The 23258-nt window shown below is 43.0% G+C and overlaps 1 protein-coding gene across 2 annotated transcripts in view; it reads left to right on the plus strand.

Annotated features, from left to right (window-relative positions):
* The first annotated feature begins 459 nt into the window (after nucleotides 1-459).
* The window catches only part of LOC147902423 (NADP-dependent malic enzyme-like), a 72718-nt gene continuing 49919 nt past the window's right edge, over nucleotides 460-23258 (plus strand). Inside the window, exons 1-11 of one of the 2 annotated variants that reach the window (XM_087373470.1) lie at nucleotides 460-690; nucleotides 1079-1243; nucleotides 4895-5015; nucleotides 15750-15824; nucleotides 16183-16334; nucleotides 16441-16546; nucleotides 16688-16753; nucleotides 16933-17028; nucleotides 17123-17194; nucleotides 17641-17724; nucleotides 18043-18141. In XM_087373470.1, coding sequence (XP_087229596.1) covers nucleotides 482-690; nucleotides 1079-1243; nucleotides 4895-5015; nucleotides 15750-15824; nucleotides 16183-16334; nucleotides 16441-16546; nucleotides 16688-16753; nucleotides 16933-17028; nucleotides 17123-17194; nucleotides 17641-17724; nucleotides 18043-18141 — 1245 coding nt within the window. In that variant the 5' untranslated portion in view covers nucleotides 460-481. Of the gene's footprint in view, nucleotides 774-1078; nucleotides 1244-4894; nucleotides 5016-15749; nucleotides 15825-16182; nucleotides 16335-16440; nucleotides 16547-16687; nucleotides 16754-16932; nucleotides 17029-17122; nucleotides 17195-17640; nucleotides 17725-18042; nucleotides 18142-23258 lie in introns of both variants that reach the window. The other variant, XM_087373471.1, reaches the window with a different exon arrangement.

The raw sequence follows: 23258 nt of genomic DNA on the forward strand, positions 1-23258 counted from the left end.
TGTCAACTTTCAAGGCCGACCACGTGCGAGACGCGTCAACGCTGCCACCTCATCCTGGTCGTGGCCAATGGCGTGCCTTGTGACGCTGCCACGTGGGCCCCGCTGCAAGCGGCGGTGGCACGTGGTGAGGTGGGCCCCGCCCCGGACGACTCGCGTTTCGCACTTTCTACCAACCAGAGGGGAGACAAGCAAAACGTGGGGGACACGTGGCGGGCGGCGAGAGGGCAGCCAAGATTGTTGAGGACGTCACGTCAAACAAAGAATTAAGTAATAATTAAGGGATAAGCAAAAGCGCGGTGGACACGTGGAAGGCGGCGAGAGGGCTTCAGTAGATTTGATGTCACATCAAAGAGCTAAATAGAAGGATTAAGGAGTGATTAAGTGGAGCAGCTTCGGATAGCCGCAGTCCGAAGTACAACACAGTCGAACTTTGATTTTGCAGTCGATCAACTTGATTTTACTAATCGCCTTAAGAATTAAGATGCTGACCAGCACCCCAACATCTCGAGCACTTGCAACTGTCGCCCTTCTCCTCACCGGGAATTTGAGACGTCGCCCACCCGCCTTCCCCCCCCTTCCCCTCCCCCCCTCTCAATTTCCCCGCCCCCTCCCCTTCTCTTCCTCTCCCCCCTCCTCCGTTTCCTGTACTCTGCTTTCCTGCTGCAGCTTCCCCCTTGTCTCTTCATCTACGTACGGCTGCTTCCCGATCCTCTCTTACTCGTCCGCATTGCAGCTTTCCTGCGTCACCACTTCGACGGCTAGATCGAATTTGGGTATTATTGGCGAAGGGATTAAAGGAGAGAGAGAGAGAGAGAGAGAGAGAGAGAGAGAGAGAGAGACAGAGACAGAGAGAGAGAGAGAGAGAGAGGCGGGGGAGACGGGAGACAGCGAGCAAAACTCAAGAGAACTTCTTTTTGGGGGGAAGGGGTGGGGAGGAGAGTAAAAGAAACGCTGAGAGAGAGAGAGGGAGAGAGAGAGCGCTGGGGCAGGGGGGGGGGCTGGAACAAGATGGAGAGAGAGAGAGAGAGAGAGAGAGAGAGAGAGAGAGAGCTGGTCGCTAACTACCTACTTGCTGCAGTCTCTTGTCCATGGAGACCCAACTGAAAGAGATGAGGAACGGAGGTCCATCGGTTTTGGACAAAGATCCGTCCCATACCGTCGGTGGGGGTGTCCGGGATGTCTTTGGAGAGGATAGTGCCACAGAGGATCAAACGGTCACGCCCTGGAGTCGTAATGTAGCCTGGTATGTTTATCCCCTGCGCACCTTGGGGAAATTAAGTCTTTTCCGTGCGACTTGTGGGCTCAACGCTTTTTGCGACACTTAAAAGCCGATAATTCAGGGCATATTGTCTTAATGTTGGAAGCTAGATTCCACTCATCTTGCTTTCTGCACACGTTCTTGTTATTGAACTAATCATGACCTCTATTTTAGTTGAATGTCTTTTGCTTTGTAGATTTGTTTTCAAGGCTTCGGTTTCATAATCAGTTCGGCCGGTAAATTACTTTTATTTCTTCAGTGCAATGGCTAGTCTCCAGATCTCATCAACAGTCGTTCGTGGCGACGATCGCAGCAGCGTTCTTTGGAAACACACTCATTTTGACATTTTTGGTGTCACTGACAACACATTTTGGAGTAGTCAGCATTGGGTCATAGAAAATTCCCCTATCATCTGTATTCCAGGGCGTTTTGCGTCTTTCCCTCATGCCCTTCTGCCTATTTCTTAAGGTATTCATCAAATTTTATAAATCTTGATGTGGAATGCGTTGATTTGGCCTCAGCCCATGGCAGTCTGGGACCGGGGTCAGCTTACCGCATTTTCAATTGCCAACTCCACAATCATGTACTAAGTTGATTCTGAGCTTTACATAATGTCCTAGTCTTGGATACCCAGAAGCTACCTCAATAGCCTCATGCCTAGTCAGGCACAACAGTCCTCCCTCAGCTGTGTGGATAACCTCAGCTGCATGAAGAGCTGATTGGGACCTGACTATGGGGGCCGCCCCCATGTGTTCACGAGGGGTTGGGCTATTCTGAATTTGTACGATTGGATATATTATAGTCTTACAAAGGTATATGTATTCCAACATCTCCAGTTGCAGTGCTATGCTTTTTGTTGGGGGGCAGTTAAAGTGATTGTGCATATATTGTCAGAACCACGTCAATGAAGGGCTTATGGGTAACTATCCCTTAGCGAACAGCGAAAAGACATATGATATGCACTGCTGGATAGGATTGATGGGGGACTTGCTGTTGCAGCGAATGTCTGGTCTCCATGTAAGGCAGTGTTCATGAAGTTTGAGCTGGCATTGCAACTCTTGGGGATCCCATTGAATCTCTCAGAGTGGGTGTATGCAAAGAAGGGCAAAGGCAGTGTTTGTGAAGTTTGAGCTGGCATTGCAACTCTTGGGGATCCCATTGAATCCCTCAGAGTGGCGGTCCATTTTCAAAGCCAAAGACATTAACCATTTGGAAGATACCTTGTCTGACCACCACCCCAACTCTCTGCCACAGAATCCTTAGTCCAGAAGCATCTGCTCAATGAAGGTACCAAAGTAGCTGGGACTCTGGCTTTAGGCCCCACTTGTCATCGACTCCGACCAACCAGGGGAAGTTGTGTGTTGCTCCTGCACTCGGCCCTCTCGAGGCTCTTGCAGTTCATATTAGTTTTGTAGTGCTTCTACACTCTGGACTTCTGGGACAGCCACAATTTATGGATGTTCTTATTTGCTGTACTCTGCTGTTGTAGGAAGTTGCCTACTTCATTAACTTATTTTGTGTGAGTTTTGAGAGAATTTGAAGAGATTTTGGCATGGTTGGCTGGCTATTTTTGTGACAAGTAGTGTTCTTGGGGATAGCGTATTGCTTCCATGGGGCACCATCCCAGGTATCAGGTGTGGAGCAATAGGCTTGCACAGTAGAAGATGGCTCTGCATCTCTAAGGTCATAGCTTCCCACAGTTCCCCTTCAACTTGTAGCTAATAAGTCCTAGTCCGCCACCAAAAGAAAGTTTCTAGATCAACTGAAATTCTAGATCAACCTTTTTAACTAGCCATCAACTTGAGGCCCCACACCTAGCTGTAGCTAATAAGTCCTAGCTCACCACCAGGTTGTGCCTGCAAGAGAGAATTCATGTGGTGCTCGAGAAGTTTACAGAGGATGCTCTCCAATACTGGGCTACCCGTTGCTTGTCAAGGTGCTAAGTCCTTTTAGCTGAAGCCCAAAGTCTCATCCCTTGTCATGGACCCATCTAAAGTTGAGGCTTGTGCTGGTTGATGCATGCTCTTGATGCTATGCATACAGTGACAGAGCCCATTATGCATTTGTTCTAGGCTCGGGACCATTCCCTCCACATACGACACACTATTGTTCATGAGCTTACACTCCAGAAGCTCTTGCTGAATACCAAATGAATCGCAAGATAGTTTGTGCTGTAATGTCCATCAGCATCCTTTAGCCCATGAGCATCTACCTAGGCTCACCACTGGCTATCCCTACAGGCACAGGGCAGCAAAGATAGTAGCCACGACCATTACATAGGCAGTTAAACAGCCGTAGAAGTTTATGGGCTGCCGTAAGGCTGTGACAAGTGGTGGATTATCCGAAGCAGAGCAAGGTTGGATACATCAAGAGAGGCTTGTGTAAGCAATAGTTGGCCTGTACAGCCCTCCAATTGGCCCCGTTCAATACACACATTAAAAAAAGAGGAATGGGACTGTTTGGATACAGGAGCTTACGAAGAATGAAATTGTTTGGCTCGGGAAGCAGGACTTGGATGTGTTCTACCTCATTCACAGCTCTCATGCTTCACTGCTCTACTAGGAATTGCAGAAGCTTGAGGACATCTAGAAGATAGGAGCCGGCCTGTGTGAAGAAATACTATATAGTCCCTTGGTATGGTGTTATAATTTGATCATACCTCTTGTTGTTGGATTGTGCATTATGTGTTTATATTTAATTGTCTCCTTATTAGCTTTGAATCCTTTGCTATAGATAGGCTGCCTCTGTCTTGGGTCCTCCCCTTTTGCAAATAATTGAAGTAATGCCTGCTTGATGTGTTTTCTAATCTCCCAATTCCACAGATGGCCACTTCTTGCATTTATTCTGAAAGCTATATAACGCTTTCAATCCTCTCAGTATTCTCCTGTCCATGCATGCATTCCATTTGTAGCTGTCCATGAAATCCAGTCCTATATATTTATGTGTGTTGAGCATTTCCAGAGGCTCTCCTTGGAAGGTGACATGATATGATACGATATAGAGCCTTTAGGATCTATGCGACTGGTGATAGTGATCCTTACATCTAGTGAAAGAAAATATTACAAACTTACTATGTAGTGAGTACTTGTTGAGCTAGCTTGTGTGCTTGTCCTAGTACCTGGTTGCAGTGTTCCCATTGCCCAAGTAGCTTCCTAGCTTTTTGGTTGGCTGCTCCAACAGATTTTTCAGATCATCTCTGCTGACTCCATAACCTTCTCTGATGGGTATGCTCTTTATCTTAAGAGTACATCCTGCTCGTTTTCTATCTCCACTATGGGGCACGGTTTTTGCAGGTTCTTTCTTCTCTAGGGATCCTGGGTCTTTGGCCACCCCTTGTCCCTCTCCACCTCTAGCATGTGAACATGTTCTAATTTGCAGATTAGATGTCTTTAAACATTGATATGCCTTGTCGAAGGTAATTTTGCATTCTGTAGCTCTCCATTGGGTTAATTTCTTGTTTGTAGAACTGCATTTTTGCCCTCGGGTTTTGCCATAATTTCTGTAGCATCTTGTGCATCAATATCTCCCTAATTTCACATGCATTTTTTGGTATATCAGCAGCTGGGGTGTGTGTGGGTGAGAGAGAGAGAGAGAGAGAGAGAGAGAGATTTCTAATGTGAATATATTTTACAATAGTGGACTTGAGCTTCTACGTGATCCACAATATAACAAAGGGCTTGCTTTTACGGATGATGAAAGAGACCATCACTATCTTAGAGGGCTTCTACCTCCAGCTATTTTCACACAAGAGTTACAGGTTAATACACTCTACTCAATTTTAATTTGCACTTTCTACATTTGAGATGTTTGCATATCTGAAATATGGGAACTTTTGATGGGCTGTAATTTGGTTCAATATACTTATATGTTTCTACTAACCTGCTGAATCCAATGTTCTGCATACATGTACTATGCATGGGTGTGTGTGCTTGCATGTGTGCATGCACATGTGTGTACATGTTGGATGATGACAAAGTTAGGACATGTTTGCATCTTCCCTTCCGTTTATGTGCATTTTTATAATGATTTTTAAAAATGTAAGTTCATGGCTAGGCAGCCCTTCCATCTTTTGTATATTTTGTAATTTAGCCCCTTACGGCATTTCATGCCATGTGTCATGTTGTGATGGATCCAATTTTAGAGTCTTATGTTCAACTCATCATGGAAGGCCAAACCTTTGTATGTGCTGGTGTTGGCATTTTGCACTTTTCAGAATTAACAGTGCTCCTGCCTCCGTCTTTCGTGCTCACAATTTAGGGTATATCGTCGAAGTTCTAATAAGTTGTATCCACCAAGCCATTCATCTGTCACATGGGATATGAGCCATTGAATCCTAACAAGGTAGTCTTCTCTTCTGCAGCATAATGCTGCTCTTCATCAGCAGACCCTTCTACTATCTCTCATGGATCCATGTGTGCTGCCCATCTGGCAGCTTCCATGTGGGCCCATCTGGCAGCTTCCATGCTGCCTACATGGCAGCCATACACTCTTCCATCTTTTCGCAACAGCTAGGTTGAGGATTAACTGAGCAACCACTCTCAATATAGAGATGGTGTGATGAGACGCATAATTGCCTAATCGATGTCCTCAAGGAGCGGGGAAGGTGGATTCATGTGTATCCTTATGCATCGATGAACCCCTCTGTGCTGAAATATGTAGGTAGTGGTCTCTTTAGACAGTGAGGTTATGAGATGCCAACCAAGTCCTGAGTGTGTAACTGTAAGAGATCCTCTCGGATGACTTGGTTCACCTTGTGATATGTGAGCAGGATGGAGGGGGCCTCAACGCTGTACTGTCTGGTCAAGATTAAGAATAGTAAATGTAATGATCATAAGATTTTTTCTTAAGATGGGAGTGCTTTAAATGCCGAGAACTTTATATTTTTCTAAATTTCTCCAACAATATTTTTTCTCTCTTAATTAAGCAAGAGAATGTATAGAAAAGTTTGAAAAGAACATTATATCTATCGAAGGCCTAAATAAAAATTTGACTCAAAAATATATGTTGATCCAAGAACCATAGCCTTCTCTTATAGTCTCTATAGGAAAAAACTCTCTGGTTTGAGGACTAAGGAGAATCGCAAGGAACATGATGGATGCATGGGTCCCGTTATCACCATTAGGGAAATGGGGAAAAGTAATATGAATTACTTTTGGCTTCCATATTTGATGAAGATTACAACGGTAAGGAGGAATGGTTCAGGCTTTGGATAAGTCTTTAAACCATAGGCTTCTTCTGACTAGCCTTTTCACACTTGTGATGAGCTAACTTTCCCTCCAAATCAAATCCTTTAGGAAAGAAGGTATGTAAGATTCTCCTCCAAAAAGACTCATGAATACTTCTTCTGAGTTAGCAAATTGTCCTTCTATATGCTTAATAGGAAGACAACGAAAGGATTTAAAATCAGATTTTGCCATTACTGAATGTAAGGGTTTTAAATTTTCAATTAAAAGTTCCCTTTAATGGACTTACTAGCTCTCTTAACATGCTCTTAAGAACGAATAGAAGGAATCCTACTCACCTCTTTTGACATTTCCTGTGGAGTACTGACTTTGTGTACTATTCTCCCCTAGAGGGCCATGATTGCCCATATGACCTCATCTAAAATGCACAATACAAGGAGTCCTAAGATGAGGCGATCTCATGGTACCGAATCCAAGGACTTTCCAAAATTTATGATGCAGTAGTAGTACATGTTCTGTTTCTAGTGTCTAGCATCCTCATTGAGGGCCTAGATATGAAGATGTCATGCAATTGAAGCCCGCCTAAGCCACTACCCTCATACCTTACTACTCGACGTGCACATGGTGTGAGAATTGCAGCGGATCTGAACAGAAATGGAGAGAGACAGCAAACCACACACAAACAGAAGTGGAAAGGAGAGAGACAGATGAGAGATTACAAGGGATCTCAGGACAAAACCCCTCAACTGCTGGGAAAACCTCTGCTGAAAAATGCATAAAAGGTGCTCCAAGAGATGATCAACAATTGTGGGGAGGGAGCCTATATATAGGCAGCCAACCCTTAGTCGGCTGGTCCATGTGGGCCGATCCACAGCCCTAGGTGGGCTGACAACTCTTGCTATATGTAGGGGCTTCCCCGCAGCCCTATAAGGGGCTGTACCCCTGTCTCTAGAGCTGACAGGTCTGCTCCCAATGGCTGACCCTCTCCTGCCCTATAAGAGGGATGCTGCACAGCCTATAAGGGCTGACCACCATGCCCCACACTGCCCGACCAGCAGGCTAGGAGGCTGACCCACAGGTCGGCACACCTCTGCCCAAAAGGGCCTGATGGGGGTGGGGCTACAGCAACAAAAGGTGGCCTAGGTGGCCCCCTTAGCAGGCGCAACCAAGGCGTCTCTGTAGAGGATGCCACACGGCAGAAAGCAGGATTCAAAGAGGCCCAAAGGAGAGGTGTATCTGGCCCGTACCATCCTGGGAACCCTTGCAGCAGTGTGCCAGCATAGCAGCTTGCTCACATGCCCATAGGACCTCTAGCCACCTCCACATAAGTATATCTGCCCTACCCTACAGTAGGCTAACCTCATGGAGGGGAGGAGGGGGCAGGCACACCCACAACAAGGCCCTCACTCATGACCTAGCTTAACCATGTGACATGAGGAGATGTTGACCTCCAACACATGCATTTGTGTCTCCAATGCCGACCCCCATACACCTTGGTATCAAATGGCCTATCATAATGGTCGGGTAATTCCTTGCATCCATAGGGTCTCTTGCTTTGTTAACTGGATGATAGTGTTAATGATCCAAGCTATAGGAAAGCCTTTGCAAAAGGCTGCTCATGTTGCATGAAAAACTGTCAAATTTTCCATCTTACCAAGGGTCGACACCTCTCGTAGTGTCTTCACGGTATTGGTATCCTAGTTTGAACTCCAAGTGCTAACATTGCCCAAGTAATTTGTGCTGTTCTTCATACCAATCTTTTTGTGGGATGACTTCTTTGGTGGCTTTCTTGTAGACTTGACCGCGCAAGGGAATGAGTATTGTGTGGCTAGGTGAATGGAGGGAGCTAGAAATTGGTTTTTGGTGTCAAGATTTGACTGGCTCTCTATGTCCTCTAAGAACTAAGCCATGTAGCTTACCTAATACCATATATGTGGTGTAGAGAGAGATGAAATTGTAGTGATAGTAAGTAGGTGGGGTGGTGGTGGGCAGTGGATGAATGGGGTGAGGCAAGGCTAAGGTATGTCAAGGAAGGTCCCCAAATCCCTAATGTCTTTCAATATGTCTGCGATTTGCATTTGTAGCCCTCTACTTTGTTCCATGGGTCTAACTTGTGCATGCCATGAGGTAGTTTGGAGATGAAGCTAAAAAAGGGAAGTTGGAAATTGGAGTAGATCAGGAGGATAAGATGGCACATGCAATGATGGTTACAAATGAGTGTTAGTGAGGGCTTATATAGTCCTCCCCACAGTGGAGGGGGTGTGCAGTGGCTACACACTTTTTTTTAAAATTTAGTGAAAGCTTTGATTGATTATATTACAAGAATAGTCACCTCAGAAAAGAGGCGCTAGAAAATACATCAACTGAAGATCTCAATCGCTACACACACACACTTTTTTCACTACACACTTTTTTTTTTTGGTGAGAAGAAATATTTTATTGCTGTAAAATAATTACATTCATAGTTACTTCAAAAGAGGAGTAACTACTACTCAACTGAAAATCTTAGTATATGCTATATATACATCATGATCAATCAAATGAGTCTGAAAGCAATCATAAAACGATTGCCGCAGGGATTCTTTGTCGGTAAATTTCTTAAGGGCTGAGAATATTTATTGGTCCAAAGTATTCCACCCTCCTTTGGCTATACAAGAACCCATGCGTTCTTATTTTATATCTTTCAAAGGCATTTCTTCTGTGGAGGATGTACTTTAGGATGATGGCACTCTTTTATCTTTTTCTATGGCTGCTAGCAAATATGGTTTGGGAGCTCATTATCATCCTTTATGGCATAAAATTTCCGAAATGCTTCAACCCTTCTTCCCAGTACCTCGTTTGGAACTTCAGGATAGGCTTGAGGATTGGACTCTACATTCTTCTTCCTCTTTGGCCCGTCCTTTGAAGCTCTCACATATCACAGTGCCTTCTCTATATAAAGTGTTGTTACTTCCGCCCTGGATTTCTGACAGAGCAAATTCTGTTTGGCATATGGATCGCCTACTAAAGTGGTGGAGAAAGCGGTTGCGTCTCCTTTGGCAGTATAAAGTCCCTCTTCGGCAACAGCTTTTCCTTTGGCGAGTCCTACTTGGCATTTTTCCATCTAGGCAGTTACTCGCGCACAGACATATTGCTCCGGCTGTTTGCCACAGATGTCTACATTCTGCTGAATCTGTGCTTCACATCTTTTGGCACTATCCACACACTTATGATTTCCTCACTCTCATTTGACAGGGGCTTCGAGCGAGATTTCCTACTGTTACTTTGGCAGGTTCTTCTGGTTATTTGGTTTTCATCTAGTTAGACAAGGTTTTGATTTATTTTTTGTTTGGGTGCGCTATTGGGCACTGTGGACTCTATGGATGGACATAAATCATAGAGTCTTTGGTGATCCTACTTTTCCATCTTTTGTTTTTTTCAAACGACCTTTTTTCGCTACACACTTTTTTTTTGTGAAACCAAGAAAATTATATTATGTAACGTTCATTTACATCAGGGCAGTGCTCGAGAAAAGAGCCAATGCCCTATCCATCAGAAGCAGTAAAAGAAAAGTTGAATACAAGAAACATCCAAATCGTCCTCATGTAAGGCATCATATAAAGACTGCCGCAATGAGGCCCGAAAGAACTCATAAGGGTGCTGAAGGGGAGAATTCAGATATGCATGATTTCGCTGCAGTCAGAGGGTCCATAAGGCCCAGTATCTGATCCATTGAAAGAAAAAAGAATACTGTGACAAAGAAACTGATAATTGGCCATACATCCAGAAAAGCCTGTAGAACCCGTGTGCAGGAAATCTGAGAGATAAGAAATAGGAGATCTTGTCTAGAAGGTCTCTGGAATATGAACAAAACCACAATAAATGCAGAATACTCTCAGGAGTATGATGACATCTTGGACAAAGAGGTGAGGCAATCCTTCTTTGAGCCAATTTCACTCCCACTGGAAGAATACCAACTATGCATCTCCATAGAAAGAGTCTCTGCTTCAATGGCATTTTCAACTTCCATATCAATTGCAATTTTCCTTTCCACCATGCTGATGACTTATTTAGATACCATAGAGAGTTAGCATGATGAGCAATCCAAGGAGGAGGTAATATCAATCGATAAGCCTGTATAGAAGTCAATAAACGCAAAGGTTGAGAGGATATTCCTGAACTTGAAGACTGAAGGTGCCAATCTTGAAGCCTGTCTCTTACATTCAATGTTGGAATCGGAACCAAAGGAAGTAAGAGATCAGCAATGGCTTTCCAAATATTTCTGTGATGCATCCCAAGATTGTATTGTCGACATGCGACCGGAAAAGAGAGAAAATGTCCTTGTGTATCTATCACATCATCAATGAACCGGATGCCCAACTTCATAAGATTGTAAGCTTTGATTGGTTGTTGTACAGCAAGGGGAGAGGAAAACACAGCACTCCAATGAATGCTTTCCATTCTGAGTGAGGAAGCTATAAAAGTAGGATGGGGAGACCATTTGATGTGAGAGAGAACTTGCTTCCAATCCTGAATCAAGGAAGTAGAAAATGGACAACCAGGGATTTTACCTTGAAATTTGCCAAGTACTACTTCCGATGGATCAACTAGCCAATGTCCATAAGCATTTGTGCGCATCTGACCACACAGAATTGCCAACATGATAGACCAAGGTTGCTCTTGTTGAAAAAAAGTCTTGAGCATAGTGATCTTTCTTGCCAACACATGAAATTTGATGTTTATTATATTCAAACCACCATGCATTCTTGGTGAGCAAAGAAAGTCCATTTTGAGTAACCTTAAAGCCTTTTTATGAAGCTTAGTTTTCCAGAAAATCTCCATGGCTTGAGACATAAAAAAAGTGAGATCTCGAGATGACCAATGTAATAGAGGAAGGTAGAACTGGACATAAGCTAGAACAATGGACTGAACAATTCGAAGCCGTACATGCAGGGGCCAAGTGGATATCTTCCAAGATTCTAATTTGTCCTGAATTTTGTTTAACACCCATGATATTTGTTGCTTATTTCTAATTTTCCAGCCAATGGGATAGCCCAAATGTCTTACTATGTTTTCCGGATAAATAATCTGGCCGGGCCATAGGATAGCATGCCAGTCTCAATGCTTGAGAGGCAAGAGTTTTGATTTCTGAAAATTAATTTTGAGACCAGCTGCCAACCCAAAATCTGTAAGGGTATCCATCAATAGGCGAAGCTCCAAAGGACTGTTCTTTGGCATGAAGAATGAATCATCTGCATAAGCCTGAGCAATGAAAGGTCGTGAACCAGAAATTTGTAGCCCCACTAACTGTCCAATATCAGCTAGATGATCCATATAAAGAAGCAAAGGATGTGAAGCAATGGCATAGAGCAAAGCACTGAGAGGGCATCCCTGTCGAACTGATCGTTCCAGAGTCCAAGACTTAGACAAATGATTCCCTATAAAGCATTGTGCAGTGGAATCTGAGTAAAGCCAATATATGACATTAACTAGCTTTGGCCCAAAACCAAGTTTAAACATGATTTGAGAGATATAATCCCACTGTACCGTATCAAATGCCTTTGCCACATCCACTTGCATGACCAAAACATCTTGAGCTGAATATTTTGCATATTCCATTGCAATGAGAGTATTAGAGATATTATCATTGATTTGCCTCGGAACAAAACCATATTGCCTGGGATGAAGTCCATCATGAAGGATATCCTTTATCGGATGTACTAACATTTTAGCAATAAGTTTGTATATAACCGGCATCAAAGTGATGGGCCTCCAGTCATCCATTGTCTCACATAAAGGTTTTTTGGGCACAAGCTTAACCAGACCATGCTTCCAACCTGAGGGAAGATGCTGCTGCTGCCAGGCGACATTAATGAACTTCAAAATTGGACCCTTTAATTCAGCCCCAGAAGGCGACAAAATTCAACCGTCAAACCATCCCAACCAGGGGATTTATGTTTACCCAAATGCTTGAGGGCTTCATCCAATTCAATATCTGAAAAAGATATTTCCAGCATTGAAGCTTGTTGCAAAGAAAGAATAGGAGAAACAAGCTCAATAAATCTATTCCGAGCCAATACTACTTGAGGTGTAGAAGAAGATGGCTGAGAAAAAAGTAGCTGAAAATGATCCAGACATTGTTTTTCTAGCTGAGATAAAGTCTGGGTCCAAAGACCATCAGATTTCCTGACCCTCATGATAGATTGACTTTGTCTATGTGCATGTAAATTCCGAGAGAAGGATTTCGAGGAACAACCCTAGGTTTAACTCTAGCCCTGGTCTGCCATTTGGAAAGCTTGCGTTTATCATTGGCATCAATTATGGAAGAAGCACAAGACAATAAATGCTGCTCAGAAGCAGATAGAGACCTTTGATGGCTAATCTGTACCAAATACTGCTTGAATGATTTTGCCCATTGGATATGCTGTCTGGTTTCTGCCATGTACCATCTTCCATATTCCTTAATGACATTTTGTATACATGGACAAAAGAGTTCCAAGCAAAGTCCAGATCCTCCTGAGCATGGGATAACAATGGCCTGCAAGCCAGTCTGATCATTTGCTGGAATTTTTCATGTGAAAGATATAATTGATTGACCTGCAAATGTCGAACTGAAGAGAGCTGCATGTCATCTAGAGGCATGCCAAATGAAAGGGAGGGCCAAAGTGGAGTATGATCAGATAGTTGCTGAGAATAATCAGTCCACATTTGACATGTATATTCATCATATTTCTGAGCATGAATAAGATAATATCTATCAAGCCTGGCCCAATATTCTGTGAAAGCATTATGATGATATGTAAATCCCGTAACTGATGGGTGAGTTGCTGTCCATAAATCTGCAAATTGAAGTGATGAAGTCATATGTTCCCATTGCTGAATTTCAGAGGGCAGCATATGGGATTTATGCGTGGTATTGTCCTTCCAGTTAGGAGAATTATTGAAGTCACCACAAAGTAGAGCATTTGAAGACCAAGGATATTGCTTTATGGAGTCCCACATTTGAGCTCTAGAAGTAGAATTTTGAAAGGCATACAAGGAACCTATTTCAAAAATCTCTCCATTGATTATACATTGGATAATCATCCATCAGCCACCAAGATCATTATATGCTATCAAGGGCTGCAGATCATGTTTGGCTAAAATGCACAGTCCAGAGAATTGTTCAGATCCGGCATAAAATATATCATGTCATGAAAAGAACCCATGCTGGCCAGCAAAAGAATGCTGATTAAGCTCTTGCAGACACACTACATCTGGATGAGTTTTATTTATATAATGCCATAGGAGCCTCCATTTATTTTGGTTGCAGAGGCCCTGTATATTATAAGAAATACATTTAAGAGAAGCACGCATGAAAATATGTACAAGAGATGAGCAGTCCTAAAAAAGAAAAGGAGGCATCAAGCCTCTGTCATTGCCACAGTGTCGTGCTGACCCTCAGAATCCAATTCCCTTACTAGATCATCTTCTTCACAAAGTGGAAGACCCTTCTTGACTGCATTAACCCATGCCTTTGAAATGGGATTGCTCGAAGAGGAAGAAGGTTGACCCGGAGAAGGAGCAGAAGCATCCCAATAACGAGATTGGAGAGGTCTTTGTTTGAGAGGCACCGTCTTCTTTGCAGCCTGCCATCCCTCATGAGAAGATGAATTATTTTTCACTAACTTGCTTTTTCCTTTATCCTTGTTTTGAGCTGAATTAGCCTGGCTCCCTGTATGAACTGAAAGCTTTACTCCTTTAGCTTCAGTCTTTTCCACATATGTCTTCTGACCTTTATTAGATGACAAAGGAATAGCTGCAGGAGGAGGCGGATGAAGGATAGAGGGACATTCTGAAGCCAGGTGCCCAAACTTGTGACAAGAGAAACAAGCTCCAGCAAAAATGCCTCATTTTAAAGTGAAATATTTCTTTCCCAAATCAACACCCTCAATCTCAACTGCAATAGCAGAGGGGGTTGGTCTATCAGTATCCCATAAGATGCAAAAATGATTTTTATTACCTGTGGGACGAGGGGGACAGATCACTGGTCCCAATGTCATGGCTAAGCCTGGAAGCTCTGTTCTCATGTTATCTGGAAAATCAACCACTTTAACCCATATAGGGCAATGATGCTTGATGAGATTCTGATAGTCCTTATTAGGGGACCAGGGCATGATGTGCACCATTTGACGACCAAAAAACAAAGGGGACATTTCCAGCATCTTTTGTTTTGTCAAGGCATCCAAAAGATGAACAACATAAAATCCTCGGGAGGCAAAATAGACTCCTTCTACATAGCATCCACCTAGGAGAGAATTCACCCATTGTCCCACATCATTAGCCGAGGGTATTTTGCCTGGAAAAAAGATGATAACTACAGTTTGAGAGAGCTTCTTCAAAGGATGCACAAGAGAAGGCAACTTCATCTTGTAAGTGAGATCCGGAGCAGGTAGAATCCATTCTCTTCTACTTTGTTGAAAATCCTCATTCAACATGTCAAACACATAGGAAGTATCTTCAGATGAAGAAGCTATGGGGGGCGAAATTTCCCTGGATTGTCTTTTAGGTTCAGGAGAGAGTGCTCTCTTGACATAATACTTGCTTGTTTCTGCCATTGAGGCTAAAGGATTGAACAGGTACCAAATGGAGAGAAGCTAACGGGGCACGAAAAGGACTGACAGGCTGTACGGTAAACCAGAGCAGGGACTGTACGGAGAAACCTGACTGCTTCCGTACAATTGTACGGAAAACTGTATGACAGAGAAGACAAGAAAAGACAACTGTACGGGAAGCGAAACAGGTTCAAACGTTGAATCTGTACGACGACCGTACAGATGTGCGGAATCTGTACGGATTCTCACCACGAAACACACACAGAAAACGAGAGGCTGCTGAAGGCTGAAGACTAGGCGAAAAGAAAACCACGACACATGCAAGAAGCAAGGTAGAGGCGGGGAGAAGCTCTGCAACAAGCCTACGGGGACCACACACACACACACACACACACACACACACACACACACATTTATACTTTTAGAGATGCATATATACATATATACACATATACACATGCATACATATACATGTTTGTGTGTGTGCGTGCATGTGTGGGGTAGAGAAAAGGGCTTTGTCCATCATAAGTGTGTGCTTTGTATTAGGTGGCCCACGAATCTAATATTGGTGGTTGGCGTTGATTTCTATTCCTCAAGTGTTTCTCTTAATTCACTTGAAATTTCCAGCTCGAACTGAAGGAAAGCTAGCTCCATCAGGCAGAATCTTATTGAATTCTGTGAGCAAGCAGTCAAAAATCTTCAATGTCTGATGATATCCCTTGTGAGTATGGACAGGAAAAGAGAATATTGCACAATGTACGCTCATACCAGGATCCTTTGCAAAAATATGTGGCAGTTATGGATCTTCAGGTATATTGAAACATAACTTGAAAATATTTCTCCTCATTTCTATTGACATTGAATATTATGTGTGAATTTTTTGCATTTGTATACATGATATGCCATACATTTATCGTGTGCTTTAATGCTGTTAAAGGCTGTTGGTGTCCTTGGTTTTATGGGAGATATTCATCAAGTGACATTTATCTAGAAGAAGTCTTCCTTTACAAGAATAGTGATGTGGCTACTCCACAAACTAGTGTCTACATTCACCTCTATCTGTGGATGTAGCCTATGTGGATACCTTGATGTAAATATGCAAATTGCTTTGACTATATCTGAATGATATTCAATTGACAAGCGCAATAATGGGAACTATATTGATCAGGAGCGAAATGAGAGATTGTTCTACAAAGTATTGATTGATCACGTGGAAGAATTGCTTCCAATTGTTTATACTCCAACAGTTGGTGAGGCATGCCAGAAATATGGAGCAATTTTTAGACGCCCGCGTGGGCTTTATATTAGCCTGAAAGAACGGTGCATGCTTATCTTCTCTCATCATTCTGCTTTAAGAAGAGTACGGGCCACATGATTTGTATATCATGTCCAATATGAGCTCATGCCACCACAACTTGATATGCAGAGGGAAAATTTTGGATGTATTGAAGAACTGGCCAGAGAAGCTTGTTCAAGTCATTGTTGTAACAGATGGTGAGCGCATTCTGGGATTAGGTGACCTTGGATGTCAGGTAACTTTTCTGAAGTCCTTCTCTGCTGCACACGGTGATTTTTTTACATTTTTAAATAAGGCTATTTAGCCCCTGAAATTCATGTAACCTGTTTGATAGGAAGCAAGCCTTACATGATCTGTGTTTGAGTGTTGGTACTAGGGGATGGGGATACCTGTTGGAAAGCTTGCTCTTTACACTGCTCTTGGTGGAGTCCGGCCCTCAGCGGTATTTCATAAATACAGTTTAAGAATCGTTGATGTTTGAAGCTTACATACGATTTTGACCTAATCATATGCTTTCCATGCAAAGTGTGTTGGTGTTGAAGAAAGAGGACACACTTTCTTTTTAAGAATTTCTTGATGTTAACCCAATCCAACTTCTGACAGTGCTTTTTCTTCCTGCAGTGCCTCCCAATCACCATAGATGTTGGCACCAACAACGATACCTTGCTCAAAGATCCATTTTATATTGGACTACGTCAAAATCGTGCCATGGGCAAGGTCCTATGATTGCTGACTTTGGATTCATGAAAGCTGTTGTTTCTCTTTAACTTCGTTTTTTGATCATTGAACTTGACTTTTGGCCATCTTCCAGGAATATAGTGATTTATTACACGAGTTCATGTCTGCTGTTAAACAAGCCTATGGCGAAAAAGTCCTTGTCCAGGTAAATATAGATGTATTCAAAGCTGGACTAAGCTGCACGTGCATCTAATATTACCGTCAATTTAGTGAGTTAGCTTCTTTGGAATTTGCCATATTTCCCAACTGTTCCAAATATATTTCTTTTTGGAGGCTGTTGTCTGGTTGTACACTCAATCTAGTCACAACCATGCATGATCTAGGCCAGATTTGCATTTTAAAATCCTGCAATGCTAGACATATATGTGTGGATTGCAAATCTTGTATAATGTAAGCTTAGCTTTGCATTTTGTTTCCAGTATTTTGTTTTGTTATTCTTTATAATAAATATTAGCAACCATAGTACTCGCCTTTGTGGAATTAAGTTAGTGCTCAGAAGTATTTTGCTTATTGTCAGGCACATTTTGATGTAGAATCGTATGCATTTTGGGCTTGTTCAACTGAGATTTTCCATGTGGGTTGTTAATGCAGTTTGAAGACTTTGCAAACCATAATGCCTTTGAATTGTTGGCAAAGTATCAGACAACACACCTGGTTTTCAATGATGACATTCAGGTGCAGATCCGTTCTATTGCAGACTATGAACATTAAATTTCAATCAGGTCTAATGGGTGTTTAAAGGAGGGACTTGTTGAAGGCAATCTTAACCGCTGCAGTAAATGATATCCTTTCCTCAAGTAGCACTTGGGTTGGTGACTGCAAGGTAGAACTGAAAATGCTAAACTTTCAAAGGTGCAAAAAAGGATAAGGGTGGCTGAAACTTTCTAGTTTCTACTTAAATTTTAGAGTACTTCTAGAATGCAAATGCCATGCTTTCTGGGACGTATATGTACTGCAACAGGGCTTATACTTTTTAAGATGGTGGAACTGTAGGGCACAGCTGTTGTCGTTTTGGGGGGAGTTCTTGCTGCTTTGAAACTGACTGGAGGCACATTAGCTGATCATACGTTCCTGTTTCTTGGTGCAGGAGAGGTAATCAAAACATTTTTAGTTTTTTGTCTCTTGAAGTACTCTTGTTAGTACTCATTATTTTCTGCTATGAAACTCTCTGCCACAATCCTTTGTAGAGAAAGGTACAAAACTACATATGGGAAAACTACAAATCAGAGATGCAATTACTGAATTAGGTATTACACCATTGAAGATTTATTAATTTCATCATATTAATTAGGGACTCATCATATTAATGTCCTGCTTGTACGATTGGATTTGTTCTAGTCTTACAAAGGTATACACCATCGAAGATTTGTCCATCCAGATTTGCAGTATCAATGTTGCCAACGCAATAAATTCAATGAAGGGTCATCTCTTTCAGATGATGAAAAATTTCCATGCTCTGCGCTCAATAAATATTTCTGACAAAGACCAGCTAAGTCTGGAAACAAGCACATCATGACCCGCTAGATATTGTGGAGCACATCACAGTGTTTTGCACCCTGTGCGTGCACGTTCCCTCCAAAAAAACCCACACCAGCTTGTGCTTCATGGGCAAGCATGAAAATTAGAACATCCACTTCCACGCTTCCTCTATTGAACAACTGTTACCATTGATGGCCTTAGACTTGGGTAAAAGGATGCCTCGATTATCCTCATGGTCCCGGCGTTAGGCAGAGAAGTTTGAAGTGTGACATTATCCTAGGATATATGGTGTCCCACCGTGCTGACTACTATGAGGGCTGGCATGTGTACTCCCTAGACTTAAGCTATCTTTGCAATCAGATGTATAGGATGCGCTCATGGATGGTCCACATATCCAACAAATGTTTGCCATATTGTGTGATCCCCCGTCATATATGCCTGCTAACCTATGAGTTAAACCTGCCTCACTTATGTGAATGCATAATGGCATCATTGTGAAATCAGTAGTCCTGTGAGTATTGCAACCTCTGGGCATTAAAGCCTTCCAACAGCAAGCCTCCCCTGGCTCAAGAACCAATGTATTTTGCAGGTATTATGCCATTGGTGTCTGTGTTACTGTAGCGGCCTCTGCAAACGTTGATGTCTTGGGGGGCAGGGGGCGGGGGTTAACAAACTGCAATGTAATTAGTATTTGTTAAATATCATCTAATGTGACCATGCAGTTCGTGTTTGTTCATCATTGTGATGTAAGGCTTGAAGGATATGACAAAAAATGAGCCTTTTACCCCTCCCAATATGCGATCCTTCTCTTGATACATAGATTCGCATGTGTAATTATGCCAATGGTAGGCCCCTCTCAGGACTTTGGTATGACATCCTTGGAAGGCAGTAAAGTTGCCTCGTGTTAAATTTTCCCTGCGCCATTGATAGAGTTTTGATGCCTTCGTGGCACATGTAGCCCTATTTATTTGGTGGTGGCTTTCTCTCTTGGATGACGATCTCCCATCACTATATAGTTGCTTCCATATCTTAGTCATGCATACTTGCTTCTGTTCCATTTGCATGTGTGTGAGATCCCCATTATGCAAGAAATGGTGTCTTTCAAATCCATCTTTTTGTCCATGCAGTTTGCCATGCATTGGCATCCTTAGCTTAACACACAGAAGGATTTTTCTTTTTTAATCTTTTCCTAACTCACTCTGCATTTGCTAACTCAGTCATCTTTTTGTCCATGCAGTTTGCGATGCATAGCTTAACACTTAGAGGCATTTTTCTTTTTATATTTTCCTAACTCATTCTGCTTTTCCAATTTGTCTCTCAATCCTAACATTTATTGTTGTAGCTCTTGTGTAATGTTTAATCGCTGTTAATGGGCTGTGTCCACGATCTTCTTCCCTTCCTTCGAACTCACCCTTTTCTACCTCAGAGGTTCTGGAGGATTTAGGAAAGCATCCCTTGTGATCTTGTGACAAGGTGGAGATCCACCACCTCCTTCTCAAACGAGAACTCGAGTCAACTCTCACATATGTTGCAAAGCATTCATTGTGGTGTGCTATTTCCTCCGAGACACATCATCCTCTGCACATGAGGTCACCACAGAGGGGCACAACCCGTATGAGACGATATATGATGACTTCACAGAGCTCTCCAGGCAGGGAGACACCCTCCTCCTTGGTGATTTCAATTCATGCACAAGATATAGACAGGTGGGCTTGCTAGATTTTGCATCTGATTGTCTCATGGTACCGGAGTTTGATCCAACAGATCGAGATGTGGATATGGAGATGCCACTACCAATGCCGGATCCAATTGATGAATCTAGCGAAGAAGATGTAGATCACCATATGAGGCAAGAGGAAGATGCGCATAATGACATCGCACGGGAGGAGGATGGAGATCACGATATTGACGAGGAAGACAACAATCATTAAGATCAATCACCACACTTAAGCTTAATTGAAGAAGATGATCAAATACTTTTAGGTGAACGTACGATACTAGAGTACGATGATGATATAGGAGATCAACTCGGTATAGAGTTGGAGATAGACTTGCTTGGCGCCTTAGACTTGGCTCAAGATGAAACAGTTGATGTAAATGCTCTTATTTGATTTTTCTCATCTCAAACTGGATAGTGAGGCGCTAGGCAGATGCACCACATGTGACAGGATATGGGCAACATCTACTTAAGTTGGGGGCTGTCCATGACTTGATTATAAATAACGGTGTCCAGAGATGGCCGTTATCCGGGGGACTCACGTGTTTTCCACATGGCGGGGGGGGGACAAGTGTAGTGGACTATCTGATGGGTCCCCTAGCCTTTTTATCATGGATAGAAGACTTTATTGTGCCTCCTCTCCTACTCGGCGCTGACGACTCATACCTAGCCTTTAGCATCTCGGCTACTACGCTAGCCACAGGGAGAGCCCCTCCCACACCCACCCATGTCCAGATCCATTTTGACCGTGCTCTTCATCCAATCTATGTGAGCCACTTGGCCCGTGAGCTTCCGGCTTTACTTGGAGCCACTTGGCCCATGAGATTCCGGATTTACTTGGAGATGATGCAAACCTCGCTTGTGCCTCAGACACCCTTGTCTAAGTGGTACATTATGTTGCTATTAATTCTTCTTTCCCTATGGCTCGATCCGCTTCACATGTCCGAGCTGCGAAGATGCCTCAAAATTCTTGGTTCGACGAGTGCAGAGGGTTGAGATCCTACCTCACATGTGAGTGAGCATTGGGCCACATGATGACACAGGAGGCACAATGGATCTCACGGCGATTGACAGGTCGTAAGAGGCGGGCTTTCCTCAACACATAGGATGAACGAGGTGATCCGATCATTTTGAGGGGGAGATCCAACCATTGGGTGGAAGCTCCTATGTGACCCATAGCCTAGCCTCTCCTGTTGCCTATCCTAGTGTAGCAGTGGCACACACACAAGCAGAGCCAGCGGGGGCTAGCAGGGCGTGCGTGCGCGCACACACACACACACACAAAGCACCAGAACCAATGGGCAAGGCGGGCGTACACACACAGGATGGGGCCTGGAAGGTGGTTGCGGGTCAAACTTTCTCCAGCGTAGCGTAGTGGGGGGTGCAAACAGTAGCCCATTCTCAGCCCAAGGTTGAGCTGAGCCTTGGGCTCAGTCTAGGGTGTTAGAGACAGCAAAGGGGCCTGCAAATTATTCACAGGCCATCATGGAGCTCTTGAAGGGCTTCATGGAGAAGAAGCATGTTATCTCGACCCCAACCCCAACCCCTACAACGAAGAAATTGTCTTTTGCTGCCATTACTAGTTTTACCCCGACTCCCTCTCCTTACGATTTGAACTATCAAAGGTAACGAAGAAAACTCACAGGCTTGAACCTATAGGAACAAGTTTACTATTTACAGCAAGAACTCAGAGAAGCTAAGGCCCGACTTGCCTCTCTGGAGATGAAAGTTTTCAATATGGATAACAAAGGAAAACAGGAAATCATACATGAAGTTTTATAGATACAAAATGCAGTGCTCAAACCAAAATTGGTAACCAAAGTCCAGGACTTAGTTACCACTCAGGTCAAATCAGTCAAACAGGAAATTACAGCAAAGATGGACGACAAAATCAATACATGTGATGTCTATGAAGAAGTACAAGAATAGGAAAGAAGAGCTAATAATACATGGATACTACGAATAGGAGGATTACTTGAGGGCTGGCAGGATGGGAGCATGGCAGAAAAGCTTGAGCATGTCACAAAAGCAATCCCCCAAATTGAATGGGACTCGGAAGATATGGTTTGTGTCCTCCAACAAGGGACACAAGCCAAATTAATTATGAAGGACAAGATAGCAAGAAGCAAAGTTCTTAAGCAAACCAATAAATTAAGAGGTACCAAGATATGGATCTTAGAGGAGCTCACCCTGATTCAACTCAAGATGAAAGCCACATAATTAATTGAATTGAAGCAAGCTCGCAAGGAAGGTAAATGGCCTGTTTATAAAGATGGAAAAGCACTCAATAAAGACTTCAAATCCAAACCCAAAGACCCTCAGTCTTATACTGATGTAATGAAGGACAACTTTATCATAGTACTAGAACTTACGAGATGAGATGCCATAGAATGTTGGGCAAGTACTGAGATGTTGGTATTCAACTTCATTGCTTGAATTGCATTGATCAAGGCACCTTGCTTAGGTGGTCCCACTTCCGAATATTTGGGCTCATTAGAATGTGTGCATAGATTAAGGTCTAGAGAGGATCTTAAAATGTCTCATAGTAAAATCTTAAGATGAATCCTAAGGGAAAATTGTATATAGCATCATTTCCTTCATTTCAGTGCAGTGTATAATTGGATACTCTTGTATGCATCCATGTCCTTTCTCTCCCTTTCATTCCTCCATGGTATGATAACAAACACATTTGAGAAGGGACATTGTGGACTTCTTCAAGTGAGAGGCACGATCTCTCAATGCCAATGCAAGTTGGCACCTTGTTTAGGATTGGGTTCGATCTTGAGTCTTTGTGAGATACCAACTCTTTTTGAAGTCTTGTGAGGGACTCTTCATTGCATTGGTGTTTGCTGCAGTAGGTTTTTGCACACTCGCGAGTCGTGACAGTGATTTCCGTTCTAGAACCTTAGGATTTAAACACTACTATTCACCATGATCAAGCATACCTACAACTTGTCCAAACTTTTCTAGGATGTTTAGTGCGAAGATGTGGCCAAAACAACATACAGTAATT

This window comes from Dipteris shenzhenensis, chromosome 4, assembly GCF_047967505.1.
Source record: "Dipteris shenzhenensis isolate YYH24624 ecotype China chromosome 4, Dip_SZ_1.0, whole genome shotgun sequence".
Lineage (NCBI taxonomy): Eukaryota > Viridiplantae > Streptophyta > Polypodiopsida > Gleicheniales > Dipteridaceae > Dipteris > Dipteris shenzhenensis.